At 47.4% G+C, this 18,593-nt stretch overlaps 2 protein-coding genes across 9 annotated transcripts in view; one reads left to right on the top strand and one right to left on the bottom strand.

The window, feature by feature from the left end:
* Positions 1-482: 482 nt before the first annotated feature.
* On the bottom strand, positions 483-7,638 carry PEX12 (peroxisomal biogenesis factor 12). The gene is made up of 4 exons (XM_073315542.1): positions 7,560-7,638; positions 7,082-7,254; positions 4,487-5,040; positions 483-3,677 (listed from the first exon to the last, which is right to left on the bottom strand). The coding sequence occupies exons 2-4, from the start codon at positions 7,205-7,207 to the stop codon at positions 3,278-3,280; spliced, it is 1,080 nt and encodes a 359-aa protein (XP_073171643.1). The 5' UTR covers positions 7,208-7,254; positions 7,560-7,638; the 3' UTR covers positions 483-3,277.
* Positions 7,591-18,593, top strand: part of AP2B1 (adaptor related protein complex 2 subunit beta 1) — a 98,891-nt gene continuing 87,888 nt past the window's right edge. For 2 of the 8 annotated variants that reach the window (XM_073315538.1, XM_073315537.1), the window contains exons 1-4: positions 7,593-7,824; positions 12,470-12,527; positions 16,523-16,628; positions 18,349-18,484. In XM_073315538.1, coding sequence (XP_073171639.1) covers positions 12,491-12,527; positions 16,523-16,628; positions 18,349-18,484 — 279 coding nt within the window. In that variant the 5' untranslated portion in view covers positions 7,593-7,824; positions 12,470-12,490. Of the gene's footprint in view, positions 7,825-8,827; positions 9,012-9,070; positions 10,657-11,516; positions 11,587-12,469; positions 12,528-16,522; positions 16,629-18,005; positions 18,078-18,348; positions 18,485-18,593 lie in introns of those variants that run through there. The other 6 variants (XM_073315535.1, XM_073315541.1, XM_073315532.1 and 3 more) reach the window with 6 other exon arrangements.

The following is an 18,593-nucleotide window of genomic DNA, read 5'->3' as shown; positions in this document are numbered from 1 at the left end:
TGCAATAGCTATTAATGAGGCCTTTTTAAACTGTGTTCTAATTCAGCTTTCATTTTCTTCCAGGTTTGAGTAACAGTTTCGTGTTCAGATGTCTGTTCACATGGAGCACAATGAACTAATTGGAGCATCAAATCCAACGCAGTATCTTTGTCAGACTTGGGTGGGGATTTTAGAGCAATACTGAATGCTTAAAGGATGTGACCAGTTAAGTAAAGCCTGCTTCATTAGAAAGACGTGCTGGGGTAGAAAAATTTATTAATTTTTCTACTTAAAACAATAATTGAAGTGCAAATACAGACTGAAGTTCCAGTGTTATGTACAGTAACTACAATGTTAAGCGAGGAGTTATGTTCCTCAAAAATGCTACTTTAAGCAAAATGATGTTAAGCAAATCAATTTCTCAATAAGAATTAATGTAAATTGTGGGGGGTTAGGTTCCAGGGAAATTATTGTCACCAGACAAAAGATATATAGACACAGTGTACGTTTTAAACAAACAATTTAATACTGTACACAGCAATGATGATTGTGAAGCTTGGTTGAGGTGGTGGAGTAAGAGGGTGGGATATTAAACTAGCACTTGGCTTAGCCCTCAAGGGTTAAAACATTGTTGTCAATGTAGCCTCACACTCTACAAGGCAGCCGGAAGAATGGAGGGAGACAGCATGGCAGAGAGACAGACACACACCATGTGTAAGAGACAGACATGCATTGCCCCTTTACGCTGACCCCACGCTAAGTACGCTGCCGTTTTAAGTAGATCAGCAAGTTGAGACAGCAGCTGCTGCCAGCAAGCTCCCTCCGTCCTGAGCCCTGTCATGGCCCCCTGCTCTATGGAGAAGGGGTACAGGACGGGGGGGAGGGGGCAGGAGTAGGGGAAACACTGACATTAGCACCCCTCTCCCCCTTCTGCACAGCAAGCAGGAGGCTCCCGAGAGGGACAGCTGAACTGCCTGGCTATTGATAGCCTGCTGGGCGACTGCAGCACAGGGAACTGTGGGGAGCGGGGGGCCTGCCAGTCCACCCTGGTTCCAAGCCCCCACCAGCTAGCTCCAATAGGCTGCTCTTTCTGCAAGCAGTGAACAAAGCAGGTGGCTGCTGAATAACATTATAAGGGAGCATTGCACAACTTTAAACGAGCATGTTCCCTAATCGATCAGCAATGAAACAACTTTCACTGGGATGACTAAATGAGTTACTGTACTAACTTTAAAATTACATAAAACTTAGGTCATGACACTAATGAATCATTGATTTAAAATTAATTTAAAAGGCTCAGTCAATAAGACTAAGCGTAATTCAATGGAAAAGTCAGTGATCAGTTATAGGCTGCAATAAGGAGACTGAAACTGTTTTCTTCACTTCTGCTAGCTGAGAGAGAGCAGCACTATTGGACACCAAAAGACCCTAGAAAAAAAAATCCTAAAACTACCTTTTTAATAAACACTCTAGCCCCAGTCTGGTAGCCTTTATTTACATGAGCAGTTGTACTGAGTCAGTGGGACTACGTTTGTAGGTCTGTGTAATCAAGCCTTCTGGGGCTGGCCATGTTGTATTGCTCTCCTGGAGCATCTTGGTTATCAATTTTTCAGAAAAAAAATGTAACAACTGTTGGGAAATATTTGCTGAAGCAAGATGTAATAGATATAGCTCAGATTTGGAATTAATTCATATTAAAAGCCTTGTAAAATCTACTCAATATTGGATAATCTTTCACTGAATGTGACTTTTTTCAATAAGGTGTGTTTACATGAGCTCCCTTAAGCTGGTGAAGTGTCTATATTTATAGATCCCAGCAGGAGGCAGCAAAATGAACCTGACTTCCTGTTAATATGCCTCCAAAGGTAGAGGTAGCCATTAGCACTTGTCTGGTATCTAAAATGACAGCTTTCATTTTAACAGTGTACAGGAGTTAAGGACCCTTCTTGTGCCTCAAAGGATTAAAAAAGAAGAACTTGGCTCTTAATGTGAAAAGATTATACAAGTTCTTTGCAGCAAGTTGTTAGAAGGCTAAACTGCTGTTTCTATAATGTATTGTAATACCATACCAGCTAGGATAGTCTACTGCTGCCCTCTGTAGAAAACAAGGTTCACACTTCATGAAAAGCCACTCCTTCAAACTGTCTAAAATTATCTGTGCTAAACTAGATCAACCAGAGTGCTGTGGAAGCAGGAATCACCTTAAAATCACTACTAGCCAACTTCTATACTCTGCCTGCTTAGAGATCAAAGGAGACATTTCAGTTTGACCAAATGGACGTAAGGTGCTAAAGGAAGCTACTCTACACCAGTCCTAATTAAAAGTGGCAAACTGCAGCCTGAGTCTTGGCTCCTCTTCAATATGAGGGCACTGCTTTTGGATTACAATTTTCACAATGTGTGATTTTACTTTGATCCATTGGGTCTCCACCAGCTGTCCATATGTTATGATGAAAGCAGCTGCAGTCTGATTCATTCATGCAAATATAAACTTTCAGATAAGCAGTTTACCAGTGGTTTAAACCATTAGATAACAGAAGTGGAATGAGTCTAGTTAGGTCCTAATTCCCAGTGTCCTGATAGATAGGAAGGAAGAGAGAAGCGGCTTTGCTATGCCAGTAGTCGCTACCAGATTTGAGGATACATTCAACAAAGCAAGTCTGAATTGGCACAGTTCATTTTTATCTGGCTTCAGTCACATATGCTCAAACCCAATTCAGACAGAGGGCATCCGTTCCCTGGTTCGTGCTTGTGCTGCCTGGTTTGCTAACTTCAGCCCGAGTTGTCCAAGGGGAATGGTGGGGGGAGAAGCCTAAATTTATGGCAAACTGATATGAATTGGGGGGCACAGCTCTGTTCATGCTCTCTTGTGAATTCTAAGATGAAGTAGTCTAGAAGCAGAGCTAGGGAGAACGTGATGACTCTTAGGAACGTAGGAAGGGCCAGGCTGAAGCTGATCAGTGGTTTTTTGAGGCCCATATCTGCCTTTGACAGTGGTCAGTACCAGAGCTTTCTGGTTGAGAGGCTGTCAACCTAGCCCTTGCATCTTGGAATTGGATAGAGCAGCATTTAAGGCAACGAAAACTCTAGTGCTGCTGCTGAACTTAGTGTCCAAATGTGCCTTAGAGTCTGATTATTCTGCTCATGAACGGTCACTGTACCTTTTGCTGCCCTAGTAATGTGTTATACACAGTTGGGCTGGCAGAAAAGTTGTGTTCCAGGTAGACAAGAACCTAGAGTATACAGGCCCGCACCCATCATGTATCTGCTTTGTAAGTATCAGTGCAGTGCACTCCCTTCAGCTTTCAGGGGAGTACAGCTTAACAAGGTGCTGCAGCTCTGTAGCATAGCCAGTGATGGGGCACCTTTGGTGACTCTTTACATAAGTGTAGACGCAGCGATAACAAAACACAAAGCCGGATGTGGAGAGGACTGTGTCGTTGGCTCGGATTTTGCGGCACAACGGGCAGACGGTCTTCAGTTTTGGTACGAGAGGTGAGCCTGTGCCATGGTCCAGGTGCACGGGTGGCGGAGGAGTAGGCAATGCAGTCAATGATTTGATGGTCTCCTGGTTCTCAGATGAGTACCACCAGTCCAGAAACTGCAGGAAGAACACGCCCACGGAGAGGCTGGTGGACAGGGATAAGGCAACACCTCCCAATGCTTTTTTCACCGCTGATTGCACTTGCTCCTTAATGCTGCAGCAGGGAGATAAGGTACAGACTGATAATTAGCATCCCGCCTAGTCACCTGTGTAAACTAATAGTGCAGAGGCAATACACGACTGCGTACCCGAGGGAGACTTCAGGGCTAGTCAGCTACTGCTTTTTAAAAGGATACCTTGTTACAAATGTGTGATGTTTACATTATTTAGAATCAACTGAGGAAATGAACACCACAGGTATTTTAGGGAGGTGTAATTTGGTGCATGGGGCACAGAAATTTAAAACTTGGAAAATAGGTCCAGGCCCATTGAAGTTCTTAGGTGGAAGGACTGGGGTTGAGAAGGATTGGGGTACAAAGGAATTAACCCATGCTTTAGTTTCAAAGCAGGCTCAGGTTGGGAGTGTCCAGAACTCATTGCCTTCTGGTCAGGATTTCTGTAGGAACAGAATTGCTAGTCCCAGTCCACTAGTGGACAACTGGTCCGTCCCACTCACTCGTTCAGTGGCAGTTTCAGAAGACTACCCAAGGATTGAACAGGTCACAGAGACTGAACTCCTGCAAATTAAGGCAGTTTTGGAACCAGAGACCTCTGAAATTAACTCTGACAGGCAGGCTACCAGACTCTGCTCCCCCCTTCAAGGGAGGTCACATTGAGCTTTTAAAAATGAAGGAAACATATGTGACAATAATAGGAGCCCTGTTTGAACCCCTTTTGGTACCTCTTAACACTGAGACAGTTTTATGCTAAAGCACCATCTGGGGAATAGAAACACAGCCCCAAATTCCCACGTAACACTGCAATAATTCTAAGCTCTATTTGTCTGGCTCCTTTCTAACTCACCTGTGAGCTGGCTGCTGGCTTGCAGTAGCTGCTGCTAGTTTCTGCTCCAACACCTGGATGTCCTCTGCTGTCAGTCTAACCAGGCGTACACCAGCCAGGGCCAGCAGCGGGGAATGATGCTGAGCCTTACCAAGGATATAGCACAGCTGCTGGCTGAGAAACCAGCCCTCCCAGGCCATGTTTACAAAGGGATAGGCTGCTAAAAAGGCCCTGTAAAAGCGCTTCCAGGATGATGATGGAGGATGGATGGCATATTCGTCCTCTTCCCTCAGACTGGAGACCAATTTCTCCAACTTTGTTTTCAGATAAGGAATGAGAACCAACAAGAGGATAGACTTCCAGTGTTCCTTCTTTGGCAACCCAGCACTGGCCAGCTGATACAGCCCCTTGCTGTCTCCCACCGCTATCCTCTTTAGGCCATAGAAGTTTTCTGAAAAAGAGGCACTAAACTGGGACAGAAAATGCTGCTGGAGCAACAGATCCAGGAGGGTGTAGATCTCATCAAACCAACGCCAGAGGAAGCCATAGCGGCCGGGATTGGATTCAGCAAGCACCTAAAATAAGATCCATGGAACAGGGAAGGAAGTGGTGTCAAAGACCCACTCAATCAGTTAAAACAATTATGACCTATGTATCCAGTATAAGAAACGGTTCAGAAACACAGACTTGAGCAGTGATCAGAATAAGACACTGGCTAATAGAACTTTGGCCCTGTGGAAAATTTATAAATTTTGAAGTGGGTTTTAGCCCATGAAAGCTTATGCCCAAATAAATCTGTTAGTCTCTTCTGCTCAAATAGATTTGTTAGTCTCTCAGGTGCCACAAGTACTCCTCATTCTTTTTGTGGAAAATTAAATCCTTCAGTTTGCTACCAGCATATGACTGGCAATACTGTATCTATGTGTGACTTAAGCCAGATGCGAATTCCAGGGGTGAAAGGCGAGTAAAGGGCATTTCACAGGGGACATGGTAGTGATCACCCTCATTCCCCAATAATGAAAGTGCATCCCCTAAAACATTAACTGTCTGCATATGTATCCTCACTGAATCAAAGACTCAAATGCACTGTATATATTTGTGTTTTCCCTCCATGAACATTTCTTCAATATAAATGCCTTAGTACCCCATGTCTGGAACTAAAGTAGCATTGTCAGCAACAGTCCAGGCAGAAAGACTTAGATCTAGGCACTCATCCCTTCGTGTGCTAGAGAAAAAGTTGGTGTAAGCACAGGACTTGGAGCCAAGACCTCATGAGCGCCAGTCAGTCCTAGGTCTACTTTTGACTTCATCTGTTTTTTTGGACAAGCCACTTCACCTCACTGCTTGAGTGTCCCTAGCTGGAGAGAACATTTTCCTCCCTCACAGGCTTACTGAGAGGATTAATTAATGTTTGTACAGTGATCTGAAGATGGAGAGTGCTAATCAGTGCACTAATTATATGCAATTTATCCCATTCTTCAACAGCACAAAGGAAATGTCATGTACCCACCACAGGGCGACTTTCCACACAGAGGAGCCCTTTGACTTTCTTTTTGCGAGTCCAGAATTCTCAGCTCCTGTACCATTATAGCATCAGCAGTGGAGAGAGGTTGCAAGCTGTGTGCTATACTGAGTCAATGACAGGCACAAGAGTTCTGTAGCCTAAGACAGCACTTGGCCCTTTTATAGCACCTTCCATTCAACGATCACCAAAGTGCTTTCCCAACACTAATGAATTAGCTCTCCCAACCTCTGGGCGAGGTAAGTATGGATTATCCCCCATTTTACAGGTAGAAAAACCAAGGCACAGAGAAATTAAGTGACTTGCCTAGGGTCTATGGAAAGTCAGTGTCAGAGCCAGGAATAGGCTACAGAAGTCCTGATTCTGCTTTAATCATTAGCCTGTACTTCTTCTCATGGATAGGCTAACTGACACCAAATGCATGCTTGACACAAATTCGAATTATGATTCAGCTTGAACACTGTCACTTATTTTCAGAATTATGACACACAAAAAACGATCTTCCAAGGTTCAATCCATAGCACATGTTTATGATGGAGTAGTAAACCCCTGCCACTAGGTATTTCCAGTGAAAGTACTGGCACATGCCCTTCCTTAACATAACACTGCTGCCCTAAAGCTTTGCAAACGCAATCCAGTAGCGCAGTCATCGAGACTTCAATGCTATACGCAGAAGCCCCCAGCCGGAGACTTTAGAACAGGGGTTCTCAAACTTTTGTACGGGTGACCCCTTTCACACAGCAAGCCTCTGAGTGCGACCCCCCCCTTATTAAATTAAAAACACTTTTTAAAATATAGTTAACACCATTATAAATGCTGGATGCAAAGTGGGGTTTGGGGTGGAGGCTGACAGCTCACGACCCCCCCCCATAGAATAACCTCGTGACCCCCCGAGGGGTCCCAACCCCCAGTTTGAGAACCCTTGCTTTAGAAGGTACCATTCCCCCCTAGGAAACACCCCCCCACCCCCTTTTAACTTGGCTGTAACCTAACACCAAACTCACTGGGTGTCATATTTTTATACATGCACGTTTCCCCCTGCTCTGTGGATACCAGCTCCCCTCTAAAGTCTGGGGGAGGGGGGGCACCTTTACCTTGGCCACATGCTGAAGGGCAGGCCTCAGGGCTGACATCAAGCTGTCCTGGGCCACCACTTCGAAGACGGAAGGCCTGTCATCGCTGGCTGAAGCAGCGGTGAGATGAGCCCCATGCTCGGCCATGGCTTCCCCCCCCCCGGCAGAAGGATCCCGACCTTTCCCCACGGTACCTGGGACAAAGGAGACAGGGGGGGGGGGGGGTTAATGCTGAAAGTCCCGCCCAGCCCGCGAGCAGCGGCTGCGACGCTGGCCTCTGTGCCCCACGCGCGGGGGTGGGGGGGCAGCGACGGGACCCCGCGCGGGCGTGGGCGAGCTGGGCTGCCTCAGCAGGGGGTGGGGCGGGGCCGCGGGTCACGCCAAGGGGCCGGCCGAGAGGGGGCGGAGCCGCCGGGCCCGCGGGCGGGGGGATCTGGGGGGGCCAGGCTCCTGCGGGGCGGGGCGGGGCGGGGTCTCACCGGCCCGGCCCCACCCTTACCCCAGCGCCGGGCCCAGGCTGGCCAGCGCCCCTCCCGGGGGGCGGGGGGAGCATCCCGGAAGCGGGAGCAAGAGGCGACGCTCTGCCCCCAGCCGGGTCTCTATGGCCGCGGCGGCGCGGACACTCTAGGCGAGGCGAGGGGGGGAACTCTATCGCTTTGAGTCTTCCGAGCCGCCTCGCTTCCGGTTCCCGTCCCCAGCCGCCGCCGCCTCCTCCGCAGCGGTGTGTGTCTGTGTCCCTGCCCCGCCCTGTGCCCGACGCCCCGGTGAGTGGGGGCCGGCTCCGCCCGGCCCATGGAGCAGGCCCGGCTTGGGGGGCCGGGCCCAGGGCGGGGGGCTCCGGGGGCGGAGGGCTCCAGAGGGGAAGAGGCGCCCCGGGGGCGGGGGCAGGGCCCTGGGGCGCCGGGGCGGGAGCTGCCCCCGGCGGGCCCCGCCGCCCTTTGTTCCCAGCGCCGCTCTCGCCTCGCCAGGGCCGGGCGGAGAGATTGGAGGCTGCGGCCCCTCGCCCCCCCCTTCGCCGGGGCACCCGCCCCTCTCCCCCCCGGGTGTGTGTGATTCGTGGCGGTGCCCAGGACGGACCGGGCCCCGCGCTGGCCGCCCTGGGCCCCGCGTCCCCCCGAAGCGCCTTAAGCCCAAACGTTGGCGGAGCCGGGCCCAGGTTCCTCGATACTGGTGGAGCACGGGCCCCCCAGCCCCGTGTGAGGCGCGCGTCCCCGCCCCCCCCCCAGCCCCGTGTGAGGCGCGCGTCCCCGCCCCCCCCCCCCAGCCCCGTGTGAGGCGCGCGTCCCCGCCCCCCCCCCCCAGCCCCGTGTGAGGCGCGCGTCCCCGCCCCCCCCCCAGCCCCGTGTGAGGCGCGCGTCCCCGCCCCCCCCCCAGCCCCGTGTGAGGCGCGCGTCCCCGCCCCCCCCCCCAGCCCCGTGTGAGGCGCGCGTCCCCGCCCCCCCCCCCAGCCCCGTGTGAGGCGCGCGTCCCCGCCCCCCCCCCCAGCCCCGTGTGAGGCGCGCGTCCCCGCCCCCCCCCAGCCCCGTGTGAGGCGCGCGTCCCCGCCCCCCCCCAGCCCCGTGTGAGGCGCGCGTCCCCGCCCCCCCCCAGCCCCGTGTGAGGCGCGCGTCCCCGCCCCCCCCAGCCCCGTGTGAGGCGCGCGTCCCCGCCCCCCCCAGCCCCGTGTAAGGCGCTTCCCTCGCCGCCCCCCCCCCAGCCCCGTGTGAGGCGCGCGTCCCCGCCCCCCCCCCAGCCCCGTGTGAGGCGCGCGTCCCCGCCCCCCCCCCCCCCAGCCCCGTGTAAGGCGCTTCCCTCGCCGCCCAGGAGCTGTGCTATATCCTTGGGCTGGCCCAGCTCGTCAACTGGTGAAACTGGGGCTGTTCCTTAGAGAGGCTGGGGACCCACCCGTCGCTCCAGAGCGGGTCTAGCTTCCATGCCCCAGCTGGGACTGTTCCCCTTCCAGAGTTCCCAGGTTAATCACCCGCTCAGATTGTCTCCGCCTGAGACTTTTCCCGATTATTTTTTAATAAGGCTAGTGTCCTCACCACTGAGATTACCCAGGGCCCGGCACAAAACTAGATGGGGCCTGTAGGTTCCAGAGTTTTGGGTGGTCGGGGTTAGTGTTTGTCATTTACAAGACCCATCTTTCTTTGACGCTATTGTGTGAGACTGTTTATGTCTCTGGATGTAGTGATTTCTTTATTCCTGCTCTAGTCACTGAATTAGAGGCATCTGGTTCAATCTAAATTTGAATTTCAAACACTTAAAGGAACAACGTGCTGGTGAGCCAGCAGGGCTGCTAGATGAGACTAGAGCCCACTGGGTATTTTCTTGTCATGTTCTTGTTCTTATCTGGGAGTGAATGTAGGCCTTTTGTTGCAAACCTCAAAACCATTCCTCATTTACCTGTTCTGAGTTTAGCAGGTGCTGGTAAGACACTGGGCTCCAGGATGATGAATTATAATTACTTTACAACCTCAGTCATCTTTAAACATCCCTCAGTTCTTGCTAATGAAAATATCTGTTTTCCATCTTTTAAAATGTTTCAGCTTTCCTGCTGTTTTGAATTGTGGAGAAGAAGCTGGCATTTCCTTGATAGTTATTTGAAACCATTGTCATTTGTGAATCACAGCTCTCATGTCTCTCTTTGTTTCTTGGTTTCACGTGAGACTAGCTGTGCCCTGTAATGTGTTTGCTTAGTAAACCAGATTATACTGAGTACCACTGGGAAATTGCCTTTGACAGCATGTGTGAACCTAGCTCAAACATAGAATGAAGCAAAATATTCTGCACCCTGGGGAAAGGCAGCCTTATATTGTATTTGGAATATTGTAGCTGTGGTACTTATTAAAATAATAGTCTTAAATGTTATTTGTATCTGCCAAATCAGGAGGTCATTAAGACGTACTGTGACTAGATTTAAATAAAAGATGAGTAATTTTATGACTGCTAATGACATTTGTAGCTGAGCAAGCTAAAATAATAAGGATAATGAAATCTCAAGCCTCAGGGCATAAAGGTCACCTGTGAAGTTTAGCAAGGAATTTTCCTCCTCTGTGTAGCATTGCGCTGTTAGTTAAATGTGTGTTATTGGGTGTCTGGCCTTTCCTTAAATAACCAGGTATTGGCCATTATTAGAATACCAGACTAAATCAGTGCAGGGTCTGGCCAGGGTGGTAGATCCTGTGTGTAAGAAAACTAAAGCATAGCGAGAACTACATTAATTCTCAAAAAACTGGTATTGTGCCCATTACTTTAGTAAATGAAAGACATTTAAGTCCTCTTTCAAACTAGGCTAAAATCCTAAGCAGTGCGTCAGCAATAACATTGCAGCTGCAAGTAGGCTGCCTTTTTAATTATGAAATGAGACTTGTAGCAACTTCCTCTCTTGGAAGGCTATGGGGATTGCTGCCAAGACTGGTGAGCTTCAGGAGTGTAAATTCAAAGTGATACTATCTCTCCCCCTTTTTGTTTTGAGTATCCTTCTGTCTCTGTTTTCAAAATTACCTCTTGTGTTGCTGCTCCCAAACACAAAGCTAGCCCAGTGGTGAAGCAGGAGCAGAACCAGAGTGAACAATCCTGATCAAGGTCACCCTGCTGCAGCTGCTGGGCTGAGGGTAGGTACACCTGCAGGAGCACCACAGGCAAGAGCTGATGAGGATGATGCCATATAGAGAATAACATTTGCCATTTTCCACTCCTTGGCAGCTGGACGGGACTACAGCTGTGCCTAGAGTCTCCCTCATGGAGCAAACTGAAAGTGACCAGGATTATCTCATTACCTCTGCTGCTACTACTCATAGTAACTTTACTGCTGAAGCAAAAGAAGCAGCAGCATTAGCATCATCTGGAGTCAAAGGAGGGAATATAAACAAAATATGAGGGAAGGAGATATGATAGGACCAGGAGTTCCAAAAGGATGTGTTTAGGGTGGTGGGGGATGAGCAGCACAAACAGGAAGTGGTGTTGGTCTGCTATTCTTTTGGGACAGAAAGAGTTCAAAACCAAATTTGTTCCCTTGGGCCTGGGAGCTCTTAAGGCAGCACAATCAGCCTGTGAGGGAAAGATGTCTGGCTTGTTTTGTATCCAACACTTCAGGCTGACAGGAGGAGGGGGCAGGCTCAGTCCGTTACAAGGGGATCCACATCTAGATTTTCAGCAGAGGGAGAGTCGTTAGGAAGAACGGAGGTGTCCCTATTTCAAGAAAAATGGAAGCGTAAGACTGAAATAGGGGCTGGAGAGAGAGAAGCAGTAATGAGTGGAGAGAGGGAGAGCACGAGAAATGGAGACGACAGAAATGCACGTAAGACAAGAAAGGAGATCGGACAAAAACAGGAAAGGAGAGGGAGAAAAAATTAGGAAAGGAATTGATTGGATAATTGTAGGGGCAAGTTGTATTTCAGGTTTTTGGCTGTGATACTAATTTCATAATCAAAAGAAATAAGGCTTCCTTCTCCTGTGCTTGTCTTTTCCCCAGGTACTGTTTGAAAGCTTGTGGGAAAGTCTCTTTCCTCCCTGGCCGCCACCAATCACATTATTTAAAAAATGTAAAATGGATTCTACATTCTTCCTGATATGTTTGTGATGTCCCTATAATTTGTACATGTTGTTAGTAATCCAGTAGGTTTTGTGAAACAAAGCGCAAGTAGTTGGGAAGCCATTGTGACTGGTAACAGACCAGCGTGTGCCCATGGAACCCGGTCCTCATGACCAACGTACCTATAATACCAAACCAGCGTTTGCAGTGCAGCCCTACAGTAGCAGGCCAATGTGCAGATGGCGTGGCAGTGAGATGGAAAAGATTTCAGCTTCAAGCTTCCATAAGTTTCTTGTAAAACACTTTTTAAAAAAGCGATGCTGTGTGTTAAGAATGAGGAAAAACGTTTTTTTGGTGCATGTGGGGAACGGTCCATTTTGCAGTTCCTTCTCTTATGCAACCCCAAAATGCACCAATAGGGGGAGACTACCCTTTCCTTACTTATATCCCTCCATTGTCTGAAATGGATCGTTCTGAAACATGAATCGGTTTCCATAAATGAATACTTCTTAAATATACCTCACTTTTGAGGGGAGGAGGTGAATGAAATATCTGGAGAACACATAAAGGTCTTCCCCCTCAGTATAATTAAAAGCATCCCCACCAGGGAGGATTGAAAGAACAGGGTGGGAGATTGTTGGACCCCTTTCCTGCCCTATCAGAAACAAACTGCCATGTTTTGCCAGCAAACTTCAGTTGAAACTTCCTTGATTAAAAAAAGAAGTATTTGCTGAGTTTCCTCACTAGTTGGTGTGGCACAAAAGTTGTATGTACAGAACCCTTGCTTATTCCCTTATGGCATTCTTGCTAAGCCTTGTTTCTCTGCGTGTGGGGTTTGCATAGTGGGTTGACAGCAACTGCAACTTCTATTCAGATGTTCATTGTTCTTGCAGGCGTGCTAAAGAATCGGAACCATGACGGACTCGAAGTATTTCACAACCAATAAAAAAGGTTAGCTTTAAACTCTTACAAAATATTGCAGGTTCCTGGAGATGCTGGGTGGCTATCGTTTTAAAGTGCCTTTTTTGAACTCCACTTAGAAGAATTTGTGCTCTCCTGTTAGCTTTGTCCCCATTTCTCCTTTCAATCATCCAGGGAGAAGTTCTTCAAAAGTAGGCCATGAAACAGTCACTGAGCCCCTCCTTCCCCCTTTTCCTCTGGTAGCATGAAAAGGCAGGACTGAAGTGCTGAATAGTCTTGCAGTGCGCAAACTCAGTGACCCAAGTTACCTTTCCTGACTCCCTGATTTTCCGGAGCATCAGGGAAGCAAAACTTGGAGATTTGAAACATACAGTGACTTGTTTGGAGGTTTAGGGCTGGATTGAAGGGTTCAGGACCATGGACAGTTGTCCAGTCAGACAACTAGATGTATGCTTGGGTTGGGTGGTGGGGAAGAATAGGCTTGAAGGGTCTGGGCGTTTATACGGGCACATTTTTAGCCATTTGGAAGGCTTGTTATGAGTTCACACCAGGCTCTTTTCTAAAAAGTTGTGGGTCCTCTCTTGCTGCCTTCTCAAAATCCATGGGGAAATCTACCAGAGGAGCCAGATATCCAATTCATCCCTACCCCAACCAAATTCCTCACCCCTGTGCTCCACATGATTCTCCCTTGACTGTATTGTAACCATGGTTGTCACTTAGCCCTAGTGATCATCCATAACACCTTGTTGAAAAGAGGTAGTGTTTCTGAAATATCGTGGATCATGGGCATAAAGTAGCCATGAGGCACACTTCACCTTACTCCCCCACTGTGGAGTCATTTGTCTTACTCATAAACTCTGGCCTAAAGGACTAGCAGTAAATACGGACCATTAACTCCAAGGCCTCCAAACTCTGCCTTTTCTATTGACCTTAGTGCTGCTGAACTGATCCTGCGTTTTGTTGTGGCTGCAGATCAGAGTCTGGGTGGTTGGGGTAGAACGTTGATTTTTGTCTCTAGCTCCTTCCACAGTGCCAGAATGTCTGAATGTTTCTGCTGAATGGTCCGCATTGCCGTTTGTGTTGTCGTTATGCTTCAGAGTGAGCACCCTATTGAAACAAAATGAATTTACGTCTTTTTAAGAGCTTGTCTGCACGGGGACACTCAGGAAATTGAATTCAGATTAAAGAAAGGTGTGAATTTAAAGTGGTGTAGTTAAACTGCAGTAAATCCCTGCGTGGATGTTCTTACTCAGAATTAAAGTGGTCTTAATTTGGTTTTAGCTTAATTCACGGTAAATTCATCTAAACTGAATTAAGGGCACTTTAATTCTGAAAGTGTGCGTCCACACAGGGATTTAATATGGTTTAACTAATCCACTTTAGAAGTTAATTTGGAGCAACTTTCCTGAGTGTCCCTGTGTAAATGAGTCCTTAGAGAGAAATGACAGCCCTATCTGCAGGTACAGCCAGATAGCAGGAAAGTGGATCTCACTGGGATGGTTATAAGATTGCCATAACCTTTTTTAAAAAACCAGAAGCTTACATTCCACAGAAACTGATGCAGACACAAGGAGAATGCTGGTGCTGCATACTGGCTCAGTCAGACTCTTGGGCGTGCTCTCAATAAGAGTTATGAGCTGGATGTCTTTCTCAGATGGCTGGCAATGGAAGCAGCCACAATATTGTTCTTCAGAACAGTAACTTCTGCGCCTTTCCAATGGCCTACTTGAGTCATTGGCACTAGGGCAGGGAACATACCTTACTCTGTAAAACACAAAGTGAATTTACAGCATTATAGAAGTCATTTATAACAACTCCGCACCTTTAATGCATCTTTCTACAAGCCAATTCTGCTGTTGTTTTCTATGGAAACTGGCTTGCTAACATAATGGCCCATCGTCGGAGGAAGTGGGAGGGCATATAGTTTGACTATCATCTTTGCAGTTCATTCCTTTCTGATTTCCTGGTCTTGCCTGATCAAACCTCTTCACATCCACTGTATTCGTGAATCTAACAGCACTTGCTAAGCTTCAGGAACTGAGCTAATGTTTAGGGAGAAAAGTAGGATTTATGTACCTCTCAGCATGCTAGGCTGCTTTAGCAGGCAGGCATGTCTGGAAAAAAGGTAGGCTGTCCTAAAAATGCCATTTGGAATAAACCATCTTTAAGGATGTTGATTGCAGTCTTCTTTTAAATGAGTTGGTATGAAATGTCAAGCAGGTTTCCCTGGCCCATATCGCATTACTGGCTTTTAAACATGCTCAGCAATGGTGCCTGGTGCTAATGAATCAGTTTCCTCAATGTGTTCTTTATAGTTTTCGAATCCTTTGCCATATTTTGTTTGTGGTTTAGATAATTGCCTTCATTTCCTCCACCTGCAGTCTGGCATGGTGGAATCAACAGCACAGCTTTCCGTCCCAAAGGGACTGTTGTCACATGTAGACTCCTGGCTTGACCCCTCCTTTTCCTGTTTGAGCAGTGATGAAGCGAAACCAGAAAATCTGCAGGGACAGAAAATGCAGCTTTGTTCTCATAGCTGTTCGCTATCGTGCTTTCAGATTGAAAATCCATGTCCTTGTTCCTACTCTAAAGGCCACCCTCCACCCCCCCCAAAAAAATGTTTTTGGCTCTGCCAGATATTTTTCGACACACAAATACCTGGGGAACAGGCACCTCTCATACCATTTAGCCCTTATTTATTGCAATCGTGGACTTATCTAAAGAAGAATCCTACAGTAGTTTGTCTGCATTGATCTGTGTGGAGCAAAGGTTTGGGCTAGAGTGTAGCATTGCAAGGGGTGCTTTGATCCTCCACAAAAGCTCACCCCTGACATTACTGTTGACTCCTGCTATGCTGTCTCTCCTTGTTAGGTGGCTTGTGGTTTCTGTTGATGGTGATTCCTTCTCTGTACTCCTGGGGAAATCAGCTGCCAGTGAGGGAAGGGTTTGCTTCCTTTCCAAACCAGCCGTGTCCTACAGCTGCTGTCTGAGCAGAGTTAAGGGTCTGGTTTGGTGTATATACATTATTCTGTGCTTCTGACTCATCATGGGGTTTACTTTATGGCTGCAGAGATCCAGCCTCAACTGATTTTGCACAAGGGTATAGCTGGAAGAATTAATCTCAGAAAAGGTCTCTTCAGTTATTTTATAGGTGGTTTCCAAATCAAGGCATGAGTCTTCCTTGAGTGTATTTGCTTGTTCTGTCTTTTTACCTCACCTGTTTTTTGTTTGACTAAAATCGTCCTTCCCTATTTTTGATGCTGCTGGTCCTGCCATGCCTGTATTGCACAGTGATCTGTGTCATCCCACTGTTCCCTCACTTGCGTTTGCAGGAAGCAAACAGTGACAAGAGCGAAGCTAGGAAAGTCTGGGCAGAATTCTTAGCTAAACTGAGCCACAATTTCTTACATGTTTTAGTCCAGCGTCTCCCCCCTCTGCACCCTCGATCTTTTTGATCGTAGTAATATAATAGTTTCTTTGTGCTCTTTCTCAGTGGCTAATTTAGTGATGTGGTTTAGTGTCCCAGAAAGTGGTGAGATTCTACCGTACGTTGTGGCTTTTATTAGCAGTTTCCTTTGGGGCTGTGTCTTCCACACCATTGCTAGAGCACTGAAGATCACCTCATTTCTCGTGGCTAAACAACAACCCCCAGACATTCTTAAGATCACTGTTACCAAGCTTAAGAACTCGTCAGCACTGCTGTTTAACTGGTGAATGGAGCTGAGCAATGTTGGGTCACTTCCTCCCCAAGCTCCCCCTTCTGCTCCAGAGGCTGATCATGCTGACTTGTTGCTGGTCTCTTCTGCCCCAGGCTATCAAATTTGGGCCTCCCATTTGGTGGTTTTCTATTTTCCCCGGTGCAGCTTGTGCTGCAGTTCTTCTAGGGCCTCCTATAACCTCATGAATCATCCACCAGCCCAAAGATGACGGAAGTAGCATTTCAGCATTGATGGGAGCACAAGTCATTTTCTAGGTAACTCTAAAGCTAGATCCACTGAAATTTAGACTGCTCTGTCTCCTTGCAGGAGAGATCTTTGAACTGAAGGCTGAACTCAACAATGAGAAGAAAGAGAAGAGGAAAGAAGCGGTGAAGAAGGTTATTGCTGCCATGACTGTGGGGAAGGATGTCAGGTAAAGGCTTGTTCCCTCTCCCATATGGTCTCTAATTTCATCATCTCCTGTGTGGGAGCCTTTCTGTCTTGAGACACTGTGACAGCATACGAATTCACACAATCATTTGGGAGGTTTGATGGATTCTGAACATCTAGTAACCTTGTTACTAATTCTGACCCAGTTATAAGTGAAATGCATTTAACTCTTATATAACACTCTTCACCAGTAGGTCTCAAAGCACTTTATGAAGGACGGCAGGATCATGCCCACTTTGCAGATGGGGAAACTGAGGCACAGAGTGGCGGGGGGGAAGGGAAGTGACTTGCCCAAGGTTACTCAGCAAGCCAGTGGTAGAGCCAGGAATAGAACCCTGGTCGTCTGAGTCCCAGTCCAATACTCTATCCTGCTGGTCTCCTCTTAATTTTTGTGGATATTTGTCCATCATAATACTATCCTAAACTGGGAATGAATAGGCAGTCTCTTCTTTGGGGAACTCCAGGGTTGGAAGAGTAGAGGAATTATAGGCCAGGATCAAGTGCTTTATTTGATTGCTGGAAGGTGGTGGTGGTGGTCAAGAAGAAGCTTGCTAGCACTTTGCTTGGCTCAAACCAGTTCTAGCTCTTCGCTTACATGGGCAATAAATTAATACACAGAATTAAAAAGTATTCTCCAGTTCTGGTTTAGCCAAAGGCTTGTTAAACAAAACCTGTTCGTGGCTTAGCTACGTTAGGTGTCCTATCTGAGCTGACATTATTTTAATCCACTTGTTAGCCTAGATGGGGCTTTTGTTTATAGTTTAAAAAGGTATCTCAGAGGTATTGTTTTCAGATGATTGTATGCCAGTCGTTATCAGACAAAGTTTTGATTTGAACTAACAGTCATAAACCAGGCCTTCGACATGTCATCAAACTCCTAAAGAGGAATGTTTATACTAAAGGCAAATGGCTATAAGTATTCTTGTGCTGTCTTGGCAGCAACTTGCTTCAGTCAGGGCTTCCAGATTCTCCTGGATCCTGCAGTAAAGTCGTCATAATCCTGGGTTCGTGGTCTGTTGGCAGGGAAATGAATGTAAGGTTGAAAATTAACATTATGACTTCACTGCAGGACAGAGGAGATGATGAACTGAAGACACAGCACATTTCAGGTAGCCCAAGGCCCATCACCCATTAGCTTTGAGATCTGCATAGCTCTGAGAGATGCAGTAATCCAGTATAACCTTCCTCTGAAATGCTGTTTACAGATTGCTACTTGGTATTTATATGAGCTGTGGTTTAATCTCTTAATTGTTTTAGATTATACTGGGCTGAAATTTGGTTTACAGTTTCAGTCTAAGTCAGGTCTCCTGTCCTCTACTAAGCATTATGTGAAGTGTTGCTCTGTTCTCTGTTGTTTCAGGTGAACCCCAGAACTAGACGTGATGTTAACATTGTTCAGTCAACTTCATAATCAGATACATCTTCTACAAGAGTGCGTTGTTTTACTTGCTCTAGGCACTGGTTTATATTAAAACTCAGGAGGAGATTAAATGATTAAACTATTAGAAAATCGTCCCCAAACTGTTTGGGGAGGAAAGTGCCCTCTGATTTGAATATATAATAGAGGAGCTACAGCAGAACTCCAGACTTTCCCTAGCCTCAGTTGATTCCACTGTCATGCAGTCAAACGGGTCATTTACCCTTCGTGTGCCAGTCCATCTGACTTCTTCGCTTTCCCCTCCCTCCACTCTCCTTTTATCCAGCTCACTCTTTCCAGATGTGGTGAACTGCATGCAGACCGACAACCTGGAGCTGAAGAAGCTGGTGTACCTGTATCTAATGAACTATGCCAAGAGTCAGCCAGATATGGCCATTATGGCTGTCAACAGCTTTGTGAAGGTAACTTGGCCCAGGGCTCATCAGAAAACTGCCTCATATAGTTCATGTCAATGTGCTTTGTTTGGCATGTGCTTCTTCTAGGCTGCAGGCAATCTATATACTTGTACTC

Source organism: Lepidochelys kempii, chromosome 17 (genome assembly GCF_965140265.1).
Source record: "Lepidochelys kempii isolate rLepKem1 chromosome 17, rLepKem1.hap2, whole genome shotgun sequence".
Classification (NCBI taxonomy): Eukaryota; Metazoa; Chordata; order Testudines; family Cheloniidae; genus Lepidochelys; species Lepidochelys kempii.
The sequence above is the reverse complement of the archived record's forward strand: the minus strand, read 5'-3'. Positions and strand labels throughout refer to the sequence as shown.

What these genes read in the sequence shown, in the direction of transcription:
- PEX12 (XM_073315542.1), bottom strand. Translation starts at nt 7,207, where the DNA reads ATGGCCGAGCATGGGGCTCATCTCACCGCTGCTTCAGCCAGCGATGAC. An exon ending in CCCTTCAGCATGTGGCCAAG is followed by an intron (nt 5,041 to 7,081) that starts GTAAAGGTGCCC and finishes ATCTTATTTTAG; the next exon opens with GTGCTTGCTGAATCCAATCC. An exon ending in AGCCAGCAGCCAGCTCACAG is followed by an intron (nt 3,678 to 4,486) that starts GTGAGTTAGAAA and finishes TCCCTGCTGCAG; the next exon opens with CATTAAGGAGCAAGTGCAAT.